We start from the raw sequence: 22,533 nt of genomic DNA, 5'->3' as shown, positions 1-22,533 counted from the left end.
AGCGGATTAATCGTGGCATGCATGAAGCATGTGACTCAGACATCCACTGATGCTTCTGCTCCGATGAAAAGACGAAAACGTCAGATTTGTGTGGAGTGATGAGCAAACTAACATAAATCTTATATTTCCATCAGGTTTTTTATTTTTTCCCACCATTTGAGGTTTGCCTGGCGTTCTTTTAATTATTTCACCTGTTGTGTCCTGTTCTTCATATGTTTTAGTATTTGCAAGACAAGACATCAGTTGTAGGAAACACACACACACACAAAAAAAGTGCTTGCTTATGATAATATTTTGGAATAAAAAAAATATTTGAGATTCTGTGAAAACTGAACTGTTAATAATGATATTTATAATATCATCAGAGAACCTGAAGCCTTTGGGCCTTGCACAGTAGCCTACTTTTTCCCTCTTGGTAATTCAGCCTTGCATGAAAGCAATACATTGTCCTTTAGATAAGATAAAACTTTATTAATCCCATGCCGGGGAAATTAAATTGTTACATACAGCAAACAAAACCACTTTATCGTAGATTGATAGCCACTTCCACTGCTTTAGGAGAACGTTACCATAAATCATAATATGGTTTAAATAATAGTAGCCCTGAATATTGTCTACAGCCAGCATGCAGCCTGAGAGGTGAAGCCCAGGGCATCAAAAAAGTCTACAGCACACTCGCTGCTCATAACAGTTGCTGCTGTGGGTAAAAGGTAGGGATTCAGGGTGACCTACATCAATGTCAAAAACATCTTTATGTGACACATACAACAAATGTGATATGTATTCATGCAATACAAATGATTTGATAACACAATGAAAACCAGTGTAGTAGAATTTGACGGTAACGGTAATATCTGTTTACATTAACCATTTTAGAAAAATGCACAAATAAAACAGCACAAGCAAATGTTGCTGTTAGGCTCGACAGATACCAAGGAAGGTGATTAAAAGCTCAAAACCTATATATATATATATTTGTCCAACTAACAGATATTGTCAAGTGTATCCAGTGCCTGCTTATTTCTCTGTGCCATAGACTTCCATTGTTGTTCACACTTTTGCATTGTAGCTTAGTTTGAGTAAATCCGTCTTCATCCTGGTGCTGCAAATACTCCCACAAAGCACCACATGTGTATTCATCCATGACTGAAAATAGTCCCCTACACCATTTACTTACTGAGTAACTTTTGCGAAAAACTACAGTGCCCATTGTTTCAGTAAACAGTTTTTTTTGTTTTGTTTTTGTTTTGTTTTTTTGTAAAAAAGTGAAACCATATGATTGTGACCCACAGGAAACCTCCTGTGGAGAGATCTTTTTGTGCTGCGCGGTGCATCCTCGGGGTCACTGCTGTCATTGGTGTCAGTGCTTTAAATTCTAGACTTCAAGGTGTTTTCTGCAGGGGGGAAACATCTGGGTGTGTATCTTTCCCCCTTTCGGAAGGTATGATCGCTTTCATGTGAGCTTTCTTTTTTCTGACGTGGAAAAAATAGTCTCAGCAGGCAGGTCACAGGCATTAACAGGAAGGAGCAAAACGATTCCTTCCTCCTGCCTTAAAACCTGCTGCCATGACGGACAGCTGTGCCCCTCCACAGCAAAACAATCTGCTGCAAGCACGGCGGAGTCCATCAGATTAAACCTGTGAACGCTGCAGTCTGTCCCAGGCCATTTCCCTCCCTGATAACACCTATACAAGCACACTATTTCCCTTTGCGTGTTGTTCACTATCTCACAGCTAAACCCCAAATACTTGGCAACAACAGCAGAAAATGTGCACTGCTTCACACCTGCGATTAGATTATAATGCAGTGGTGGGAGAGGAGAGGACACAAACAGCCAACTGAGGCACATAAGAGCACTTTTATTTACGAATCTCGCATCATCTAGAAATTTTTCATCAGGATGTTCAATGATCTTTTTACATTACAATCAAGGTGCGTGAAAATAACCTGCACATAAAAAGGGGGAACAGTTTCACCTAAAAACAAAGGGACAAGTGACAGTTTATAATAAAAAACATGAACTTTAACAATATTTAAGCATTTAACACCTTTGCTATTAGCAGGTAAGCAAGTTTTGCGTGTAAAACTCACACAGATCCAAAAGAACAATAAAAACTGGGGAACCGTACAGATATGGCAGTATTGATTTAGTTGTCAGGTTTGGTGTGAGCTGACTGTAAAACATGACTCAAGCCTTGTTCCTCAGGACTCAGATGGGTGTTTCATTCTAATCAGTGAGGAGTGTTACATGGAGGATGTTATTAACACTTCTTCGTCAGGCACCAGATCTCCCTGCACTGCATTTGGAAACAGAACGTCCTAACATCTCGTCTTAACACCTCCTCATATTTCTGGCCTTTCGCCAGGTAGATGGTCGTCTCTCCATAGCAACAGAGAGGTTTTGATAAATATTTTAGGAGAGGTGACTCCCTGCAGTTCCGCTCTAACACTGCCATCATGTGACCACGTTTTGGCTTAAAGAGAGGTTATTCTGATTTGGCTCCATGTCTGGGTGACGCGGTTTGACACTTGTGGGCTTCGATCCTTATTGATCAGAAGTCACGGTCCCAACCGGAGAACTCTTCCTCTGCCTTAGTGTGATCAACAGCGAAACGATCAAAGTTGATGTAGCAGGGGCCCTGAGGGAGGAAAAAAAGAACAGTTGATTGAAAATTGTGGATACGTTGAACAGCTGTATGTGCTCCCTGCGCTGTTTGACCCTCTTCCTCTCCTGTCCTCTCTAGCTCCGTCCAGGTGTGCTGCAACTGACTGCTGAATGAGGGTCACCTGACCTGGGACTAAAATGCCTGCATGAGAAGGGAGGCCTCTAGCGAGGGGACTGCTGGTCTGGCTGCTTTTGTATTGTGTTTTGATCTTATGTCTTTTGTCAGCTTCGATTAGCTGTCTTGGTTGTTTCTATGTATCTATGTTAATAAATCCCATTAATTTGGTCATTTTAAACCTCATCATCCTAAACTGTGATTGGCTATCTGCCCGGTCAGAGGCAGCTTGTCAAAAAAAAGTCTGGACACACCACTGTGTTTGATGATTTTTGTTCAATTGTTGTATCAAATACAAGATTATTTAACTGAATGATAAATAAGATCAAGATAAGAAATAATATTCAAGAAATAAACATTACAATGTTGCCCACTTCAAATTTCATTTGTTAGTGTAATTTGTCTTTATAATAAACATATGATATAATTTATAACACAAAGAAAACACATTAGGTGCATCATAGAAACTTTTTACTGTCATAAATTCAGTTTATAAATTATTACAAACATGTATTTGATAAATTTAACATATAAATCTGTCTGACGGAGGTGGCTGCTGAGCTGTGCCGTCAAATAAAACACAAAATAGTACACAAACATAAAAAAAACTGTTAAAGTGTCCAAAAGACGTTTCAAACATGAAACTGCTGTTTTGGTTGTTTCATATTTTAACAAGTCAGCCATTACGTCGAAACCTTGTAACCAAACTGACCAACTTTCAAACAATAAAGCAACTGTGAAAGACCCTTTTTTCAGCAGGCGCTATATATTACTGGCCATGTTCTTTTCTCTTTCTGCTTTCCTTAAACCTCACAAAAGCTACATTTCACATAAGAGTAAACAAACTCAGCGAGTGGTTTTTGACTCACCTTGCGTATGAGCCGGACTGTCGGGGCATCGATCTGACCCACACGCAGCTTGTGCCAGTTCATATTGCCGAACCACCTGAAGGGAAAAGATGAAGAAGGTTACAGGTCAAACATACCGAGAGTGAGAAATAACCATAAATGATTCATCAACAGTTGAAAAGCTCATTCAGCAGCAGAGGAACTCAAACTGCCAAGAGAGGAAGACAAGTAGGCCAGCTGGTGAATACACAGTGTGTCTCTTCACCCAGTAATTGTGCTGTATTTTACTATCGAACACTCATATGCTGCCATGGTTACCTGTGATGCCGGACGTCTTTGATTCCATTCTTGGTGTTTCCTAACCTCTGACCTGGCCGAGGTCTGCAAACAAAAAACGACACCAGTCAGATATTTAAATGCAATTTCAAGAGATTCCACTTTCCAAGAGATTTGCATCAACTAGAATCACCGCCTGGTGCTTGTTTGCCTCCACCAAGCAGTCAGGCTTACATCCATGTCTGTGCAAACACATATAATATATGTCGTGAAGACTTCTATTGAATACAGCTGTCGTCAGTGCAGGGGCATAAAAATATATGTGCGTGTTATGATACCGGGTATTGATTTGCAGATACGTTCCATAATCCAAGCTCCACACTGGGATTAACTGTATGAAATACTCAGACCTCTGTGTAATTTTCACAAGCATCGTAATCAACAGCGTGGGTGACTATCTGGCTGTGCACGGCTGGCCTAATTTTCCAGTTAGAGAAAAATGCAGCAACTTCACTCCTTCAGCTGAAGCTTTTATTTCCAGACATTCATTTTTTTCCCAGCATGTGTGCGTTTCATAATGCTATCAGATACGATATTATGGGAGGTGTACTGGATGTGTGGTTTGTGATATCTGCAACACAGAATAACGTTGATTACTTTAATATGGTGAAACAATTACATGAGTGAAACGTCACGCTGCTAAATAACCACAAGAGGTCAGGGCACGAAAATTAGTGAAAAACTAATAAGGCTCTGGCCTTAACAAGCAGGTCACGTGACCAAACTAGACTTGCAGGAGTTGCTTCGGTGCACTAGTGATGCTACAGACACATTAGTTGTGTTTAACAATGTGTCACTTGGAAAACACAGTTAAGCAAATAGCAGGAAGTAGCATAAAGATTACAAATTGGAACATAAACTGGGTCACAGACTGAAGACCGGACCAGCCGAGTGAGGGGAGTTAACTATTGACACGGTAAAGCCTGTAACTAAAGGCATCGATTATCCTCCAGCAGAGAATTTTCTGCATGCATATTACATGATCCAGCTCGATATCATGAGAAAGCTACTGAGGCAACACATTGGGTTCATTTTGAATTCATACGACCGCATTACCAGCATATGAAGTTGAAGTTTTTATCGTGATGATCATTTCACCTGCTCAGTTTGCTGATAATGGACTTGGCTGCCTCGCTCAAGTAAGGCGGGTACTTGAACACCCCATCCAAGATCTTGGCATAAATCTTCTGGGGCTCTGAGCTTGAGAAGGGAGGGCTGACAAGAAGAGAGAGAAGAGTGTTGTGTTAGACTTTCCACCACCTGACATGAAAATGGCTCAGAAATCAAGCGGTCAGTCAGCTGCTGTTTGTAACTTGAACTCTCCAGTCTGCAGCTGTCACTCACATTTCCCTGCTGCCCTCTGCTGGCCAACACTGACTCCTTCATGGTTCATTCTCACATCAGAAATATGTGACTCTCATGAGAATCTTTTTCTTATTAATCATTTATCATTTTTTAACCACACAAGACAGCAGAAATGCTTGTTTCCTAATGAGAGCATGTGTGTTAGTGTCGGTCTTACCTTCCCACCAGCAGCTCAAAGATCAGGATGCCCAGGGACCAAAAGTCAACTGCAAAGTCATGTCCCTGGTTCTTGATGATCTCTGGGGCCATGTACTCAGGAGTGCCCACGAATGAGTAGGTTTTCTCACCACGCACCATCTCCTTTGCAAAGCCAAAGTCCACCTGCACACCCACACACACGCACAAAGGGAGGAATATACAAATCTTACTCATTAACATTAGAATTGCAGCAGCTTGCTGCAGCCTCTACATGTGGAGACACTAGTGAAAAGGTTACAAATTACATTCAAACCAGGCTACGGCTGAACTACCTAACAGCTGAGGTTTAAATCACCACCAGGTGTCACCAGACATGTTCTAACTTAACGTGACCAGAACTCTCACACACCTTGAACACTTGCATTTGCTGAATATTTCATTTGAGCACCTGACACAGACGAGCACTTACCAGTTTGACATATCCCTTTATGTCCAGCATCAGGTTCTCGGGCTTTAGGTCTCTGTACATGATGTTCTTCTTGTGTAGGTAGGCGTAGGCCTCCACCACACAGGCAGTGCAGAAAACAGCGACGGGCTCATCGAAACGCCCTCTGAAAATCACAGAGTGTTGTTGTCGGTCATGTTTTCATTTGTCTTTTCGCCAACAGCCCTGAAGAGCTGGAGTTTATTTTACTGTTGTCTCTGTAGATCGCTGTAAGTAACAGCATCAGCTTCTCTGTGTCAGATACAGGCAGCTACTGCAGGTGCAACTTCAGTGTATATTAAGTGATGATCTCAAGATGTTACAATAACATTAAATGCAGTGTCTTACCAATAAAATCATGACAGATTTTGCACCAATCAAATAAAACCTTCTTTCTTTTTGTCCCATTGGTTTACACTGAGGAATAATTCCACCCTGTGTAGCCCCAATACTCTAGTTTAACTAAAACCAAAATAATTATCTAAATGGAGAAATGAGACTTTTTTTGTCTGTGTTTTCTCACACTTCTTTGAGTTTGGTCCAGATCTCTCCTCCAGCGCAGAACTCCATGACCATGTAGATGTATCGCGTGTCTTTGAAAGCAGCATAAAGCCTACGGAGATAGAATAAAAGGCAGGATTAAGAACCCGCTAACACTTCCATGTTCTCGCTACATTAAGATGTGTTAATGCGTTGTGATTGCAGATACTTGACGATGAAGTCACACTGTGTGGCTTTAAGGATCTTCTTCTCGAACAGCATGTGCTCCTCCTGTCTCTTGGCAACAATGTGCTTCTTGCTGACTCGCTTCACGGCATAATATGTCCCATGATTCACTGTGGTCATCTGAGGATGACAACAAAACAATGATTATCATTAAAACTGTTAGAAAACTGTTAGAGACTGTCCCTCACAACTTCTCCTGTCTCAAAGACACAACGATCCCAGTCTCATGACTCACCAGCTCAACACGGCCAAACCCTCCAACCCCGAGCGTGACAGGATCTCCATGATAGCGGCCCTCCTGATACAGCACGGGAACCAGATCCTTAAACCTCAGAGTGGAGCTGGGACTGCAAGAGACCGATGCTGTTTTAATTAAAGGAGGCGGTTCATGTGATTCATATGATTGTGTTAAATCTTAAGTCTTATCTCCCGCTCACCTCGACTTCACTGGAGCTTGTGCCTCCTGCAGCACTTTGGAGCTGCGAGTAAAAAAACAAAACAAATGAGTCGAGATTTGAGAAGGAAACTAATCAGGACTGTATTTCCTTTACACATGTTCTATAGTACGTACTCATCAAACAGCTCCAGGTGCTCGATGGGAATTGTCTCCTCAAATACCCTAAAGAAGAAATGGGCATTGTTCGTTAAACAAACACACAATGCAAACAAGGCGGCAGTGACAGAGGACAAACACACTGCAGGAATTCCTTCAAGGATCTTTCTCTCCCACTGCTGACTGACATTTCTTTACACTAAGTTAAATGTTGAGTTTACAGCTGGCCTCAACATGCGACATGAGCGATCCAATCAAAAGTGGACAGCTGTATAAAGTACAGGTGTGAATGTACCCAAGATGCATTGAGATCACACTTAGAGTGCTCGGACCACATTCAGAGGTGGTCTGGGACACACATAGCCACAGTCTTTCGCAGTGTGGACGCAAACGTGTCCCGCGCCATGCTGCAGGACCGCCTGATGTCCTCTGCGTGAATAAGCTGCATAAAACGCGCTGTCTGATTTACATGTGGGTCACTGTTGTGTGAATGTTAGGCGCTCTTACCTGCCGAGATGAGCAGCAGATGTCTATTTCAACTGATTTCATCACTGAACAAATAACCACAGTATCCCCAGACTCAATTAAATATAAAATTGTGCAATTCTGAGACATGTTAAGTGAGGAGAAAGTTTAAAAACTTAGCAAAATGGCTAAGGCAAATCCTTAATCATGCCCTCTTGTAAATTTCCACTAAATGCAATACTTTAGAAACTTTTTGAAATGCTGTTTGGGACAAATTCTTAATTATTTGGGTCTTAGCATAAATTTAGAAAATGTTATTTACGTTAAGTTATTTCTCTCTTTAAAAACTGTGTGTGTTGGCTACTTGGGCTACAGGTTAAAAACAATAATGCATTTGATCTTTGCAAATGGACCTAGTCATAAAAACATATTTGACGTGTTTATCTGCATACAGAGTGAAGAAGTCAGGTATGAACTCGGTACTTAGAGCCGTCCAACGTGTTTTCAAATCACACAAGACGCATGTTAACGTCAGGTGTGAACGGCGTCAAACTCACTCCTTGTCGATGGAGAAGCAGGTAACAGGGCCGTCAGCAGCGCAGGTGGCAGTTCTCAAGACTTCCCTGCCAGAGGAAGAACAGTGCACACGTCAGGCCAGGAAAAGCTGCAACAGGACTGTCATCTACATGAACAAACTGTTGCAGATAATGGCGGATGATTTGTTCATGTATACATTTCCAGCACATGAATAGAAAGAAAAGTAATTTTTCCAAAGAAGTGAGGAAGTGTTGCATGTGCATTCATTGATTTCTATGCTGCACCGATCTGCATCTGAAAAACCTCCCACCTGCTGCCTCATACATGACATCAAAACAATATGTCTCTTATTCTACTGTATATTACACACAGTTTTCCTGGTTTCTGTACATTACTACACCCACACCCACCCGTGCACAAGATTTTAACAGCTAAATATCTCCAAAACGTTTTCAGTTTTCTAATCCAAGCTGGCTGATTTGTACGTCACTGTGCTGCATGTACGCTGTATGAGACAGTTCACATTTAGAGGATGTTCTGCAGCTTGTGCGACCATAATGTCGAAGGTGACAGCAGGCACGGGAGGTGAACAGAGCGGTGGATGTCGCACAAGGCTTCAACAAATGTCCTCAGGCGTGTGTTGTGTTGCCATGGTTACCGTATGAGGGCCTGTTCCCCGAAATGCTCCCCTTTCCCCATCCTGCGAATTTGCTTCTGATGCCCATTCACATTCTTAGTCACCAGGACCTGGGGGGGAAGAACGTGAGATATATGTATACATGCAGTTTACGTTTTAATATGGGTTTGTGCACACAGTGTGATGCCATATTACCTCTCCTTTGAGGATGATGTAGAATGTGTGCGCCTCGGCTCCTTCTCGGACTATAACTTCTTTGTCCTGGTACTTCACCTGAGGAATATGAGACAGAAACAATTAGAACGATAAAGGTCAAAAGTCAGCTTTTTTAACTTAATGACCATCTGTTTTTGAGACTAAAAGAAGACGTTTTTTTTGTGAGCACACACGTCACAACGGTCACTTCTATAACTCAAAGTGTACAATGGGACGTCTACACACCTCCTCCATTGAGTCAATGATTTTGGACAACTGGACATCGTTCAGGTCCTTTAGAGTACGAGACCTGTGACAGCATATGTAGCAGCAGAGTTAGAAATAGTTGTTTTACGCTAGCCCTAACCCATGAAAATGGCAACACCACGCTGACAAGAGTCTAAACTCACGTCTTCAGGAAGCCCATGAGCTGCTCGCGTTTCTTCTTGGACTTGTTGGCGATGATGGTCCGGTAGGTCTGCCGCTCCATGCACCACAGATGCACTGCTGTCTTTGCTGCAGCATAAGTGAAAGTGATGAAGGCTGATTAACACACAGCTTTGCCATCGTTAAAATAGAGTCGGGCCATTATGGACTAAGATTTAAGAAAACTGACACCACACAAACACATGAATGAAACTCTCACAGACAGGGCCGTACCTGACCCCCCCAGGGTCTGCACAAAAAATGCTATTTGGGGTCCCTATTTTTTACCTTAGTTATGAATTGTTTGTAAGTGCGATTACTAACTATGAGTTTTTAACCACTCCATCGACTTCTGTGGCGGATGTTACCGTTTAGTTAACAGACTTGTTTGCTTTGCTGTGCTTAATATTGCGCTGTATGAGATACTGTGCTTCTATCAGACAAGCGACAAAGACAAATGCATCACAAATTTTAAACTAATTTCGAGAAAATAAAAAAAAGAAAACCCAAATAAATGCTGCTCCCATCCACTGTCGCTGCGTGATTGTTAGGAGTAAGCAGTAGGTGGCGCCAATTCTCGAGTCGGAAAACCATTTATATGATTGCAGCAGATGAGGGTCCAGCAAGATGTCGTAATTAAAAGGTGTCAGATGAACCTCAAACCGTGAAAAACAAATATAGGAATCCATTTCTATTCGTTTCAATCGTTGATGTGAGGAAAGCTGCATCAGCTTGTGGAGCGATGACGAGAAGTTGCTGTGGAAACAGCAACTTCTTCTTCTCTCTGAGCAGAAACAGCCAATCAGTCATGTGAGATGTGTTGCTTCTACTTCCACGAGTCACCTTTAACTGTTGCCGTCCGTTTGCAGTTGTACAGGATGGCCAGCTCCCCAAACACATCACCAGTGGTCAGGGTGCGGAGGTCCCGGCCGCTCTGGGTGACACGGAGCTCACCAGCTAAAAGGTGGAAGGAAAGGAAACTTGCTCGATATAGAAATGTGTAGAATTTTAAACCAGAATTGAAAATAACATCCTCCATCACCTGCAGACAGTAACACACGTGCCCCACCTGCCACTATGTACATGCTGTCTCCTTCAGAGCCCTCTTTAATGACATCATCCCCCGGTTTGAAGTCAGACACCACCAACAGATCCACCATCATGGCTGTTTGCTCATCGTCGAGGCGGCTCAGGAAGTCGTTCTTCTGGATGGCTTTGACGATCAGATTTGTCTCACTGATGATGAGAGGTGAGAGGAGTCAGCTCGATCTAAGGTCGTTGAAATTTCGAGCAGCTCCCACGCAACATGCACATCGTTCAGGTGCGGGAGAGGCAATTAGATTGAATTTGTCACAACTGCAAAGCAAAAACCCTCTGCACTCTCACTTAAGTGGGATATTCTCTCATCAGCAGCACCGATTACCAACCTGACAGTTTTCTTGACCCTGGTGCGTGTAATCTCCAGGGTCTCAGGGATCGGTTCGGGGGCGATGACAGCCGCACGGCTCTTCCTGACTTCCGGTTCAATCTCATTACCGCTCTGGGAGGGAAACTCTGAGAGAGACATACGGAGGAGCACAAATGGATGGTTAATTACTGTAAACGGCTGCCATGTTTCAGCTGAATGTAGAATCAAAGGTCACCTTGATCGTGTGTGTGTGCAAGTGTGTGTGAGTCCCTGCCCCTGGTGCCCTTATTGAACTCTTACCCAGATCATGATATTGACTCTGCAGATCCTGCAAAAGCTTCTCTTTCTCCTGCAGTCGTTGTTCTATGAGGATAAGAGCAGAGATACGCATTTCATGTACGAAACATTCAGAGGAACCTGCTGCTATAGTGCATGAGACAGCATGTTTTCCCTTCACAACACATGAATGAAATATATACTATATTGATATCTGAGAGTTTAAAGTTGTTGTTGTTTTTTTGTTTGTTTTTTTTGCAGTTGATTTCTTTCATTTTCCCTTCAATGTAGTAATTCCAGAGAAACATGCATTCAATAGTAACCATACCAAGGCGATGTGACGTGGTCACAACCCAGCCTGACCACGCCCAGCTGTGATGGTGGGCATGGTCCAGTGTGAATTACCTCTTTAAGGTGACACAGTTGCAGTTGCACTCACCCAGGTCCTTGTTTTGCCTCTGCAGCTCCTCGTTGATCAGACATTGCTTTTCTAGCTGCTGCTTCAGCTCCTCTAGTTGCTTCTCCATGACTACAGGGGGAAAAAGAAACTCGAACAATAAAAATGGATGGATATATATTTATATTAAATATGAATAAATGTAAAAAATGCATCTGAATGCAGTAATAAAATACAGCAGGCTAGTAAACATGGTGATTTGTGTGGAGACTTACACACAAAACCCCAGATATCATATTTCAGCTGCATGTTCCTATGCTGGTGCCTTTTTCACGAGGCGCTGAACCCCACTCCACCGCCTGCACACAGCAAGAGCCCCACTGAATAATGCAGACTAATGATGGACAGTCAACAGGGGGCTTTCTGAATGCTGTCACACCCTGCCAGCCTTCGCTAAAGATCTATTACTGTACCTGTGACTGATTATGGCACAAAACCTGTCAAAATAGTGCAAAAACCCTCTTTATTCTCTCTGCTTCTGCTATAGCTTGTGACATGAGTCACCTCTGCTGTGTCGTTTAGCGTTGAAGGTGCAGAGTGGAACTAGCCTACATAGCAACAAATGTGTGTGCATGCTAACAAATTAATTGATGCGGATTAATTAGATCTGCACACCGGATCCAATATCTTTTTTTTAATCTGGTTTACAGAAGCCCTTCTAACAAGGCTCCTCTGCTGTTCTCAGTTTGCTGTTAATGGAAAGATGTGTATATCTCTATTGACAGGCCAAACATTATCATTACAAACACAAGTCAACTGGTCACCCTAAAACTAAACGCACACATTTGCCCAAGCTAAGCCTGAGCAGGACGAGCTGTTTGCCAATGATGGCTCATCACGTGACCCCAGTCACCGCGGCCTCACCCTGAACATTGGACAGCTCTGAGATTAGACGCAATGTTAAAGCTTGTCATAAAGTCACAGAGCAACAGGCCGACAAACTGTGGCGGGGGAATAAAAAATGGCTCCACAATCAAAGGGGGTTGTTTCCTTGATACTTGGAAAAACAGCATCCCCAGACAACCTAACTGGATGTGTACAAGTATTTTACAGGGAACAATAATGGCGTAAGGAAGTAAGACGGCAAATGTGCCTCTGGGTGTTTTATTAACCCTTTCTCACACACACACACACACACACACACAAACTCAATTTGTAAGCTTTCTAGGAACTTGCTGCTCTGCAGAAAGACAGCCAGGGCAGATTGGGTTGTTAACCTTTAGTGCCTGCTGGTCAACATTTAATGGAGGAAAACCATTGTTAGTTTAACTGTGCGCTTGCAGCCCAGGGTGGCTGGCGTTCACGCTCTGATCCTCTGAGCAGGTTGTGTTTTCTTCTTTTTACGCAATGCAGCAGCTGAGATATTTCAGGTATATTTTCAGCCGTATCAGACGAACAGTAACTCTCAAGTGATCAGTGATGTTTGAATGTGTGGATGACAACAATGTTCACAGAAGCAGTGATTCGAGGAGAGGACGGGAAAAGGAAAATTAGTAGAGACAACTAAAAAAAGGGGGGATATTTCTGTCTGGTTTTCAGCTGCACACCAGGAACATGAGGACTGGACTGATCACCATAACACTGATACAGGCAGCATGCTGTACACTCCATACTGCCTCATTACTAATTCATGGCCAAGTGTAACTACAGCTGAGTTCTCCCTGTAATAGAAACCTAGAGAGAACATGTGTCTGGTCTGGTGGTGTGTTTACGGTGCACTCTTTCACTGGATATTTTGGTTTCGTGGCTCATCCAGACCATATCTATTTTTATTTAAAACAAAATAACTGCAATACCTCAAAGAAAAAAGGTGTATTTCGCTGTTTATGGCCTTGTAAAATGAAGAATCTGCACTTTAAACACATTAACATGAACACACCTGTCTAAATGCCTTTCAGGTCCTCTCTTTACATGACGCCCAGCTCTCAAAGACACAAAGACACAATGCATGTAGACAGATAAAGCCAGAGTCCCACTCACCTGCAGGCTGCGTGTGGATCAGGAGAGAAGATGACTGTCTTTCCAGCCTATGAAGGCCGCATAGATCATAGGAGCCGATTAATGACCGCTTGCAGGATCCACTGTCAGTTGTAGAGAAGTATTCGCTGCGTCTTCGCTTTCTGCTTGACCCCCAGACTGACTACAGACCGGACACACCTGACCACATACATGCAGTCTGCAACCTCTCTGGCATTACTTCCTCTGCCGCCGTCCACTTTCTGAGCTTCACACTGCCATGTCTGCTCTGCAGCTTTCTAGTATTTTTACTTCTCTCCGGCTGTCTCTCACTCTCAATCTTTCCTCCTCGTTCCCTATCTGTCAATCTCAGCAGCCCTGGTGTTGAATCATTAACGATAACCCGAGGCTCCTCCCATCACACCAGGTAGATGAACCTAGGCAGGAGGAACAGGAGGAGGATGGACCGGAGAGAAAGCAGAAGTTGGGGCCAAAAAACCATGCTCAGCTGCGGCAGCTAAACCTAAAGCTTTTTTTTTTTTTTTTGGTGGCATTTCACCACTTTTTATTTGTTCTCTCTGAAAACTAACTTGTGTACAGTGTTGTTTGTCACTTTAAAGCAAATCTGCAATGATTTCTGTGCCATTCAGCTGTGATTTATTATGTCCTGCTGACGTAGATATCAGGAAAAAAATGAAACTGGAGGCCTAAGTAAACAATAAGAAAGAGCACTGTAAAAGATGACGGAAAGGGGAAGTGATATGAACTCAATGTGGAAAGCACACAAGCTACCTTCTACCTTCATATTTTTGTAAGCCAATGAAAAAGACCCAACATATCAGACAGTCTCTTAATAATGTGATCATGCTGAGTGCTGCTCCTCTGAGAGTCCCACTCACATCACTGACAGCTGGAGTTGAGGGAAATTATCAAAGCTGAGGCCAAGCAGCACCACTCATAGATTACATCTCCTCCATCAGGTCTCTATTTTTCCACATGCCGCTGGATGTTTTCCAGGCCGCAGCGTCACTGCATGAATCTAAATGAGGCTGAAGGGTTAGCGTTGTGACAGAGGGCGTGGGTCTTTATTGTTCACAGTTAATTATTGCTACTCTGTCTGGTTAATCAGCGACATTAATGACCCCACCGCTGAGAGATAACATGGCTCGGATTTCAGCTGTGGAACCAGCAGGCCGTGCGTGTGTTATGACCATTTTCCACTGGCACCAACATGCTGATACGAATTAATTAAAACAAAGCCTGTCCACAAACACTGATGAGAATCAACTTATCTTCATGTTGTAAAATCAGCAACTGAAATGAAAACTTTATTATCACTCTTTAATTAAAGTGTAACTCAATAACCAATAAACCAATTACACAGTTAATAATGCCCAAAGTTACAAAGTGGTTACAGCTCATACAAAGTGGAACGGGGAAAAAAGTGGCCATTAAAGTTGATGATAATGTAACCTTGTTCATGTTCTTGAGTCAAATTAAACAACTGTAGCATCTGGTAAAATGACATCATAAATGAAGAACGCAGTGGTATTGGCATGATAAAAATTGTTTAAACTATTGATGATACACATTACAAAACCTTCAGATTGCAGAAGACATTCAGTGCAGACACACACACACACACACAGAGTAGACGTGACAGTCGATGTGTGTCAGAGAAAAGGCAGATCGAAACACACATCTATTCGGAACCACTCGCTCTTACATTACTGACAGCAGGTGCAAATACCTCCAGTAACACAAAGGTCTACTAGCTGTCAGCTCATTTGCCTCTGATGTGCAGCATCACTTACCACCAGGCATACGCACTTCAGTTCACCACATTTAATGGATTTCCCCTTTTTTTCAAATCAGCAACTAAGATAATAAATCCTACCATTCCAAAAGTCTCTCTTCTTCATGGCAGATTGGTTTGAGTCTAGCACATGAGGTAAAACAACACAAACAGGATAATATTCATGCTTTTTTTAGTTCATTTCTATTTAAAGAACATTTTCAAATTAAATCTAAAATCCAAGCACTCGTCTTCTGTCAGGGGCTATTTGTCCATTGTGTGTTCAACATGAACACAAACAAGTACATTACAGTGCTCCACGTGAGGATGGGACGGCATGTGGGGGGAACAATATGATTAAAAGCTATTTACATTCTGTTTAAAAATAGCAAAAAAACAGAATACATATGATTTTTTGTGTTTGTGTCTGTAGATACAATATTAAGCATTAACTTATCTGCTGGCTGCGAGGTTTCTTCAATACTTGAAAAATGAGTTGTCAACCTATGAGTTTTATTAAAATAGAACCTGAGGTGATGAGGAGGTAGATTAGCTGAGTTGCAGTGAGGTCGTTTGATTGTACAATACACTTGGTCATTTGTGGCGTAAACCTGCCATGTCTGTGGTGAGATACCGGCATGCAGAGCTAAGCAATGCATTTTGGTGAATTGTGACTCCGTATTCTTCGTAGCCAGCAGTCACTCTGATGTTGGATCAGGTTCGGAGCGCAAACAGAGTGACGAGGTGAAATGCAATCAGCTCGTCTTCTCCTCCTTGATGCCGCAGGCTTTCTTGATGTCCCCCGGGTGTTCAAAGACGGCTTGGACAAACTGACTGAAGAGGCGCTCCATGTAGCTCTCACCGCGGGGAAACAAGCCCTGCAGGAAGGCGATGTGTCCGCCATGGGCCGTCATCAACAGAGCGACATTAGGCAGGCTCTGGACTATGGCCAACGGGAAGGCTGTGTGCGCAGGAAATACATTGAAAAAGGAGTCAGATTTAGTGAGCTAATATCTTAAAAACAAACAAATAAGACTTCTCCTGTTGTCCATTTACCATTTTGGGGAGAGAAGGGGTCGTCTGCGGCGTTGAGACACAGGATGGGCACTGCCGTCTTGTGGAGCTTCTTGTCTGGGCTGGCATCGTGGTAATACTCCGTACAAGACTTATAACCAAACAGCAGTCTGGTGAAGCGTTCGTCAAACTCACGGACTGTCCGTGCCTGGAGGAGAGTGAATGGAATCAAATGAAGTGAAAATGAAGAGGAAAGTCAATCACACCTAAAGGAGGAGATGATGAGAACGGGTCATACCTTCAAGACATAGTCAATGTCCACCACTTTCTCCAGAACCTTCCTGTGCCTGTGAGAAACAGAATTGTTTTTTAAAAAACTGAGTCAGCAAAGTGCATTCAGGGATTTGTGAGGCTCCTCTGACCTGATGACAGCGTCTTGCAAACCCCTCGTGAGGTACGTGTTGAAGAGCAGCCAGTTGAGTGGTTCTTCCATGGAGACGGAGGACTTCAGGGCGTCCCAGGGGACAGAGATAGTGAAACCCGCCACCATCCCTGACTCTGCGCCCTTATGGCCCAGGTAGTTCAACAATATCATGCTGCACAGGGTGAGAGACGAGAAAACAAAAAGGTCGACTGAAGGAAAGACAGCGAATGGAATCTGAACGTGAAATAACTTCAGACAGTATTTTGTCGAGCAGTTGGAAACCGTCGCACTGGACACCAACTCACCCTCCTAAAGACACGCCAGCACCGAGCACAGGGGCATGTGGGTAAAGTCCTCTGACATGGTGCACCACATGCTCGAGATCTGAGGTGCTGGCTGCGCAGTAGGTGACAGGCGTCTGAAGCGAGCAGAGGGACAGAGCAGGAGCGTTACATGCAGCGTTCATGTGCCAGATTTCGTGTTTGAAATGTTATTCTGTTTTTCTCTTATTGTCAACAAATACAACGAAAAGCCCAAAACCAAGATAATACTGAAGATAATAATTTTTAATAACTAAGTCATTTCCTTTGACAGCTAGGCACTAGACTGTGGTGGAGAAAAAATCTCTTTTATACAATACATCTTATCACTACTGTTTGCTACTTTTGATATTTTATTAAATATAGTTTGTTCTTTATAGTCCTATTTCACAAATTTTCACTTTCAGTGTATTTGCTGGGGACTATTTTCAGCTGCAGATTAGTACACATTTGGTGCTCTATTAAGTATTTACAGCAGCAGGGCAGTGTGTGTTTGAATAACCGTGCCCATGTTCATCCTCGTGAAGGAACATATCACGCAGTAGAAAAGTGTAAAGTACATCAGGCTTTGGATACACTTGGCACTACGTGTTCAATTCAATGCTGGTTTCGGTCTTTTCACAGGATTCATTGACAAGAGGTAAAATACAGAATATGTGGTCTTATCCTTAAATCATTTTTGGAAATAGAAGCAGTAGCAGACTTCCCAAAGCGGCACAGCCTTCCAAATCAGATTTCCCAAACTGGTGAATTACATTTTGAATACACAATTTGCTATGCACCAGGCTCAGCATTACCCAGGACGTGTTTTCCTTATCTGACGACACTAAGCTTACAACTGCAATAACGTTAAGCGGTCACGCGACAGCAGTTATAAACTCTAAAGGGGCGGTGTCTGCTGCATATGACCAATCACAAACAATGACAGGTCCACCAGCAGCAGAGTGGAATATTTTAAAATTGAACAGGAAACTATAACACCAGACGAATGCGAAGAATTTAAACACATAATCCTAATTTTAATGGAATACACTAATCCTATTGTGTATTCCATTGGATTAACATGTTGCTTGGCTGTATTCTTATCACAATTTTAGTCTCATCCTTCCAGCTGCAACCTTGGCAGTGTCAGTAAATATAAAAACATCATTCAAAACATTAAGTAGGCTTACTGTCACTGTCATGTCAGTAGCCTGCAACAAGTATCAGGCTTTAGTGCTTCAATCAGTCTCTGCTGTAGGATCATATTGGTTTACATGAGCTATAGCGCTCTTAAAAAATATATATCAGGGAAAGTCAGAGGGCTTTTCCAGTCTCTGAACACTCCATGGCGAGAAAGAAAAGGTTGTATTTGGTCTACTCGTGCCGCCCCAAGGAAAGCTGTCTGGAGACTTCGATGTCTTAACAGGAAAGTTAACTGATTCTCGGCCGAGGAGGACAGAGAGATTATCAACACGGTGTGAACACTACCTGATGCCACCTCAATTCTGAGGGATGCTTCCTGTGATCAGTCCTTTGTCCTAGCTGGGAGTGCTAGCTCTGGTTCATGCCCATTTATGCTCATTCTTCAGGCAATAAGAATATGTGTGATCAATTGATTGGCTCTCCACACCTAAAAAAAACAAGGAACTATGCTCGTCCACGTTCCCTAGCTCACGTTGCAAGCATCTTCAGGTCGCCATCAACCCATTCCTCTAACAGGAGACAGTCTGCCCCGCAATGTCTGGAGGACAGCACAGCTTATCACCTATGTCCTTGGTCGCCTCAGCAACGGAGTTTCTCTCCCAATCCAAAGGGCGCCAGTTTCCCGAAACAACCCAACAGCTGCATTGTACTCCAGCAGAGCAAAACAGACCTCTCCCTTCACCTGGATTCTGAGCTGGCCCGAAGATGACCCCTTTGCCTGACCATGACCCCGAGGCCCCCGCTAGGAGACAGTCAGGGTGTAGTCGAGTGACAGAAAATTCCTTCACACATGGGAGCTCCTACAAATGGTGATGCCATTTTTCAGGGGAAATGATTGGTCAGTAGGCAGTGCTTTTATGATCTGATGGTTAGGTGCGCAGCATAAAAAACCATGACAATGTAACACAGTAACCCTAGAAAGCCAGGGTTTAACTTGAGGTTACCTCGCTCGCCCCAAAACATGCACTGACCATTGATTTGCTTTTACACATGTCAGAATCTTGGGGAAGTAGGACAACAGTCATGCTTGGTACAACCAAGACAGCTTTAGCTCTTATAATGAGACGCTGCTATAATCACCCAAGCCTGCTGAAAACAGTGCTGTGTGCAGACTGATAGGCAGAGATCAATGTGCAAACTCTAAGATGTGGAGCTACTCACTTCAGACACTGTGCTGAAATGACAGAGGGAAAGAGAAATGTCAGAATTAAATGTGACATGACCACAATCCGCCGGGTTGTTTGACGATGTTGATGACTGATGTCTGATTCAGAACCAGTCAGATTCTTGCTATTTTTGGGTTGTAACCACATGTCTGGATGCACTTATTGTAAGTCGCTTTGGAGAAAAGCGTCAGCTGAATAAATGGAATCATCCTACTTACCAACAACTCTTCCCCTGCGACGCCTCTGTTGTTGAAGACCACACACCTAGGAAAGAAAATGTCGGTGATGGTAAATTTGGTGTTTACATTTCATGTATGCTTTCGGCACAGGGGTCATCATTTAAGACAGGAGACAGGTAAGGAGCACAGCTGACCTGTATCCATGGCGGGTGGCCTGGTGGATGGCATGGAGCACGTAGGACTGCTGGCTGTTCCCTGTCAGGCCTGGGAGGATCAGTACCGTGGGGCGAGAAGAGGATTCTGGGTAGGCCATGCTGGCCTGATTGTCCACCCAGTCCAGAGAGATCTGACCGCCATCAACCGTACGGATCAGCTCACTGAGGGATGAAACACAAAAATGACCATTTCATGATTCTATAGCTTTAACATTAAGAATTATTTCACCCACATGTTCTGGGCACATAAACTTCATACACTTTTCCTGAAGACATACAATATACACGTAGATACTGTAGTGAGATAACAAGATGACTGTGTCAGCCAGCAAAAGGAGCCTATGAGAACAAAGGGAGGTTGGTCCTACTTGCGATAAGCGACGGGGGGTCTGGACTTGAGGAGGGCACAGACCAGCGTCTGAAGCCGGCCTCCCCAGCACCACGGAGTGGGACTGAAGCACTCAGACACCACCGGACAGTGCTTGTGGAGGAACGCACTGAACGCCTTGCTGGAAACCAGGGCTGGCGCCTGGGGGGAGAAGAGACAGAGTGACAAGTCGTGAAAATACAGGGGGACCTGTGACCTGTGATAATGCAAGACTAACAAGACAGGTGGGTTTAGGGGAGTGGTCACTATGAGAGGTATGGAGCTTCAAAGGGACGGCGTGTGTGCATCTGTGTGTGTGCGTGTGTGTGTGTCTGTGTGCAGTGGCAAACATAACAACAACATGACATGAAAAAAATCAACAATTCCTGCAATATAAAATGAAAAGCTGATGCTTCTGCACACTCCATGTTCTCTCATGGTTGTTGACTTACTCCTGATATCTGCACTATAACACACACAAAACATACAGCGTGAACATTACGTGGCATTAAGCTAACAGACGATTTTTAAGCAGTCAAAAGACACAAAATCAATCTCGCCAATAATGTGATGATCAAACAAGCATTTTAAGTCATTTATCAAGTTACAGTGTCAAACATTTGCAGATTTCAGCTTCTTGCATGCAAAGATTTGCCGTTTTTCTCCTTTTTATAACAACTAAATATGTTTCTGGGACTGCTGGTCAGACAAAACAAGTTATCTGAAGGCATCAGATTGGGTTTAAGGTAACTGTTATGAGCATTTTTCGCAGTTTTTGTCACATTTTATAGATCAACCAAAAAGAAACGATCAAATGAAAAAGTAATCAGTGGATTACTCAACAATGAAAACAACAGGTATAAGTTTCAGCCTCTCTTTAACGTTTAAGTATATTTTAATGTATGTGCCTTGTATAGTTGAACAAAAGGGTTTAGAACAGTTGATAGATGTGTTTAAAGCTGACAATGACATTATTGTCATTATAAATGATCACAACTACTGTAAATGATACACACCACTTATGGCAGCTTCACATGATAATTATAGCCGTTGGCAAATACAATAAACGCTTACAAATGCACTTAAATCTCCTTATGACTGCTTCAAACTATGTTGTAACTACCTATGAACTGTTCCTATGCTGCTTGTAAATGCTAAAATAGGGGTTTTAATAAAGTGATAGCAAATAATAATTAGTTTAGGGCTAAAACGTCATGTTAGATGGATGAAATCTGTGTGCCCTCAGTTTTATTTGAACAAAACACATGCAACCTAAATAACATCATTATTCTATGTTTTCATAAAAGTTCACAGCAGGATATGCTAAAGATAGCCTATGCAAAATAATGTCACCTTAAATAAACTTCATAAGTAGATTAAGATAAAACCCATAATTAATTGAATACGAAAAGAAAAAATAAATAAACTGGAATAAAATAACAAATAATTACATAAGACCAATGAAATAAAATGCGAAAAATAACAACAAAAAAAAAACACACAAAAAAAAGAAAACCGTGATATATTCTCGTTATTACCGCTGGGCTGGACCGCAGCGACTGACCTGACACTTGCGGCCCCACAGGTAGTACAGTGCGGCCGTGAAGGAGCAGATGAACACGGTGTCAGGTCTGGATACACACTCCCAGTATGTTCTCCATAGCTCCAAATGTGCCAAAATCATGGCTAACACCTATCCAGCGACAGCGCAGAGCTAACCGGCTAGCTGTCGACTCGTTAGCCGACACACGGGACAGACAGGTTACAGACAGACGTTAATGCCCTACAACCTGCCTTCATCAGCAGCAGCTAACGTTAGAGATGTTCTACGGCTCCTCCTCCGCTCCCACCAGTCCCATCAGCTCTGACGGTGATGCCGGAGAGCCGCAAGGATCCACCGGCAGGTAGCCTTTCACCCAGCAGCGTCTCCTCCCTGAGCTGCAACGCTACTTCCTGGTCAGATCACAGGCGTGGATCGTACGATCGAAGCGGACCGTCCAATGTCAAAGCCCGCCTCATGTCATTGGCTGCCTTCGCGCACAACAAACATGGGGGTTCAGGCGGCTGCGCCTTTCTTCTTCTTTTATTTTTAACTGCAAGCCCTTTGGTAACAAGCTTATCATGCGCACTACTGCCACCTGCTGGTTAATATACCACGTTACAAGGTCATGCTTGTCTGTTTAGTCAGATAACTTGATCCCTCCATCTATCCAAATCTATTTTAACTATAATCCTTAAATTTGTGATGCTGTAACAATACAGCACTGTTCACTGGGAAAAA

At 43.0% G+C, this 22,533-nt stretch overlaps 2 protein-coding genes across 3 annotated transcripts; both read right to left on the bottom strand.

Annotated features, from left to right (window-relative positions):
• Positions 1-2,552: 2,552 nt before the first annotated feature.
• Positions 2,553-11,701, bottom strand: prkg3 (protein kinase cGMP-dependent 3). Its single transcript, XM_041959079.1, has 21 exons — positions 11,614-11,701; positions 11,199-11,261; positions 10,918-11,044; positions 10,560-10,726; positions 10,334-10,447; positions 9,475-9,580; positions 9,311-9,374; positions 9,065-9,142; positions 8,891-8,979; positions 8,253-8,318; positions 7,249-7,296; positions 7,115-7,156; positions 6,913-7,024; positions 6,661-6,797; positions 6,475-6,564; positions 5,937-6,078; positions 5,487-5,650; positions 5,063-5,179; positions 3,947-4,009; positions 3,650-3,725; positions 2,553-2,639 (listed from the first exon to the last, which is right to left on the bottom strand). Exons 1-21 carry the CDS (start codon positions 11,699-11,701, stop codon positions 2,553-2,555), a joined length of 2,040 nt encoding a protein of 679 aa, XP_041815013.1.
• A 3,206-nt stretch (positions 11,702-14,907) lies between these two features.
• Positions 14,908-22,205, bottom strand: LOC121621659 (phospholipase ABHD3-like). Of its 2 annotated transcripts, none has more exons than XM_041958203.1 (9): positions 21,817-22,205; positions 20,254-20,414; positions 19,865-20,047; positions 19,710-19,755; positions 17,126-17,238; positions 16,819-16,992; positions 16,695-16,743; positions 16,439-16,604; positions 14,908-16,343 (listed from the first exon to the last, which is right to left on the bottom strand). In XM_041958203.1, the coding sequence occupies exons 1-9, from the start codon at positions 21,934-21,936 to the stop codon at positions 16,138-16,140; spliced, it is 1,218 nt and encodes a 405-aa protein (XP_041814137.1). In that variant the 5' UTR covers positions 21,937-22,205; the 3' UTR covers positions 14,908-16,137. The 2 variants fall into 2 exon arrangements, with proteins under 2 accessions (XP_041814137.1, XP_041814138.1); XM_041958204.1 differs by having other exon boundaries at positions 22,047-22,201.
• Positions 22,206-22,533: the final 328 nt, after the last annotated feature.

The sequence above is a fragment of the Chelmon rostratus genome, chromosome 18 (assembly GCF_017976325.1).
Source record: "Chelmon rostratus isolate fCheRos1 chromosome 18, fCheRos1.pri, whole genome shotgun sequence".
NCBI lineage: Eukaryota > Metazoa > Chordata > Actinopteri > Chaetodontiformes > Chaetodontidae > Chelmon > Chelmon rostratus.
The sequence above is the reverse complement of the archived record's forward strand: the minus strand, read 5'-3'. Positions and strand labels throughout refer to the sequence as shown.

Coding starts and splice junctions, on each gene's coding strand:
- prkg3 (XM_041959079.1), bottom strand. CDS start 11,701: ATGGAGAAGCAACTAGAGGAGCTGAAGCAGCAGCTAGAAAAGCAATGT. Junction 6,565..6,660: donor CAGTGTGACTTCATCGTCAA/GTATCTGCAATC, acceptor CTATCTCCGTAG/GCTTTATGCTGCTTTCAAAG. Junction 6,079..6,474: donor TGGACCAAACTCAAAGAAGT/GTGAGAAAACAC, acceptor TGTGATTTTCAG/AGGGCGTTTCGATGAGCCCG.
- LOC121621659 (XM_041958203.1), bottom strand. CDS start 21,936: ATGATTTTGGCACATTTGGAGCTATGGAGAACATACTGGGAGTGTGTA. Junction 20,048..20,253: donor CCCCCCGTCGCTTATCGCAA/GTAGGACCAACC, acceptor TTCATCCCTCAG/TGAGCTGATCCGTACGGTTG. Junction 16,605..16,694: donor ACATTGACTATGTCTTGAAG/GTATGACCCGTT, acceptor ACTCTCCTCCAG/GCACGGACAGTCCGTGAGTT.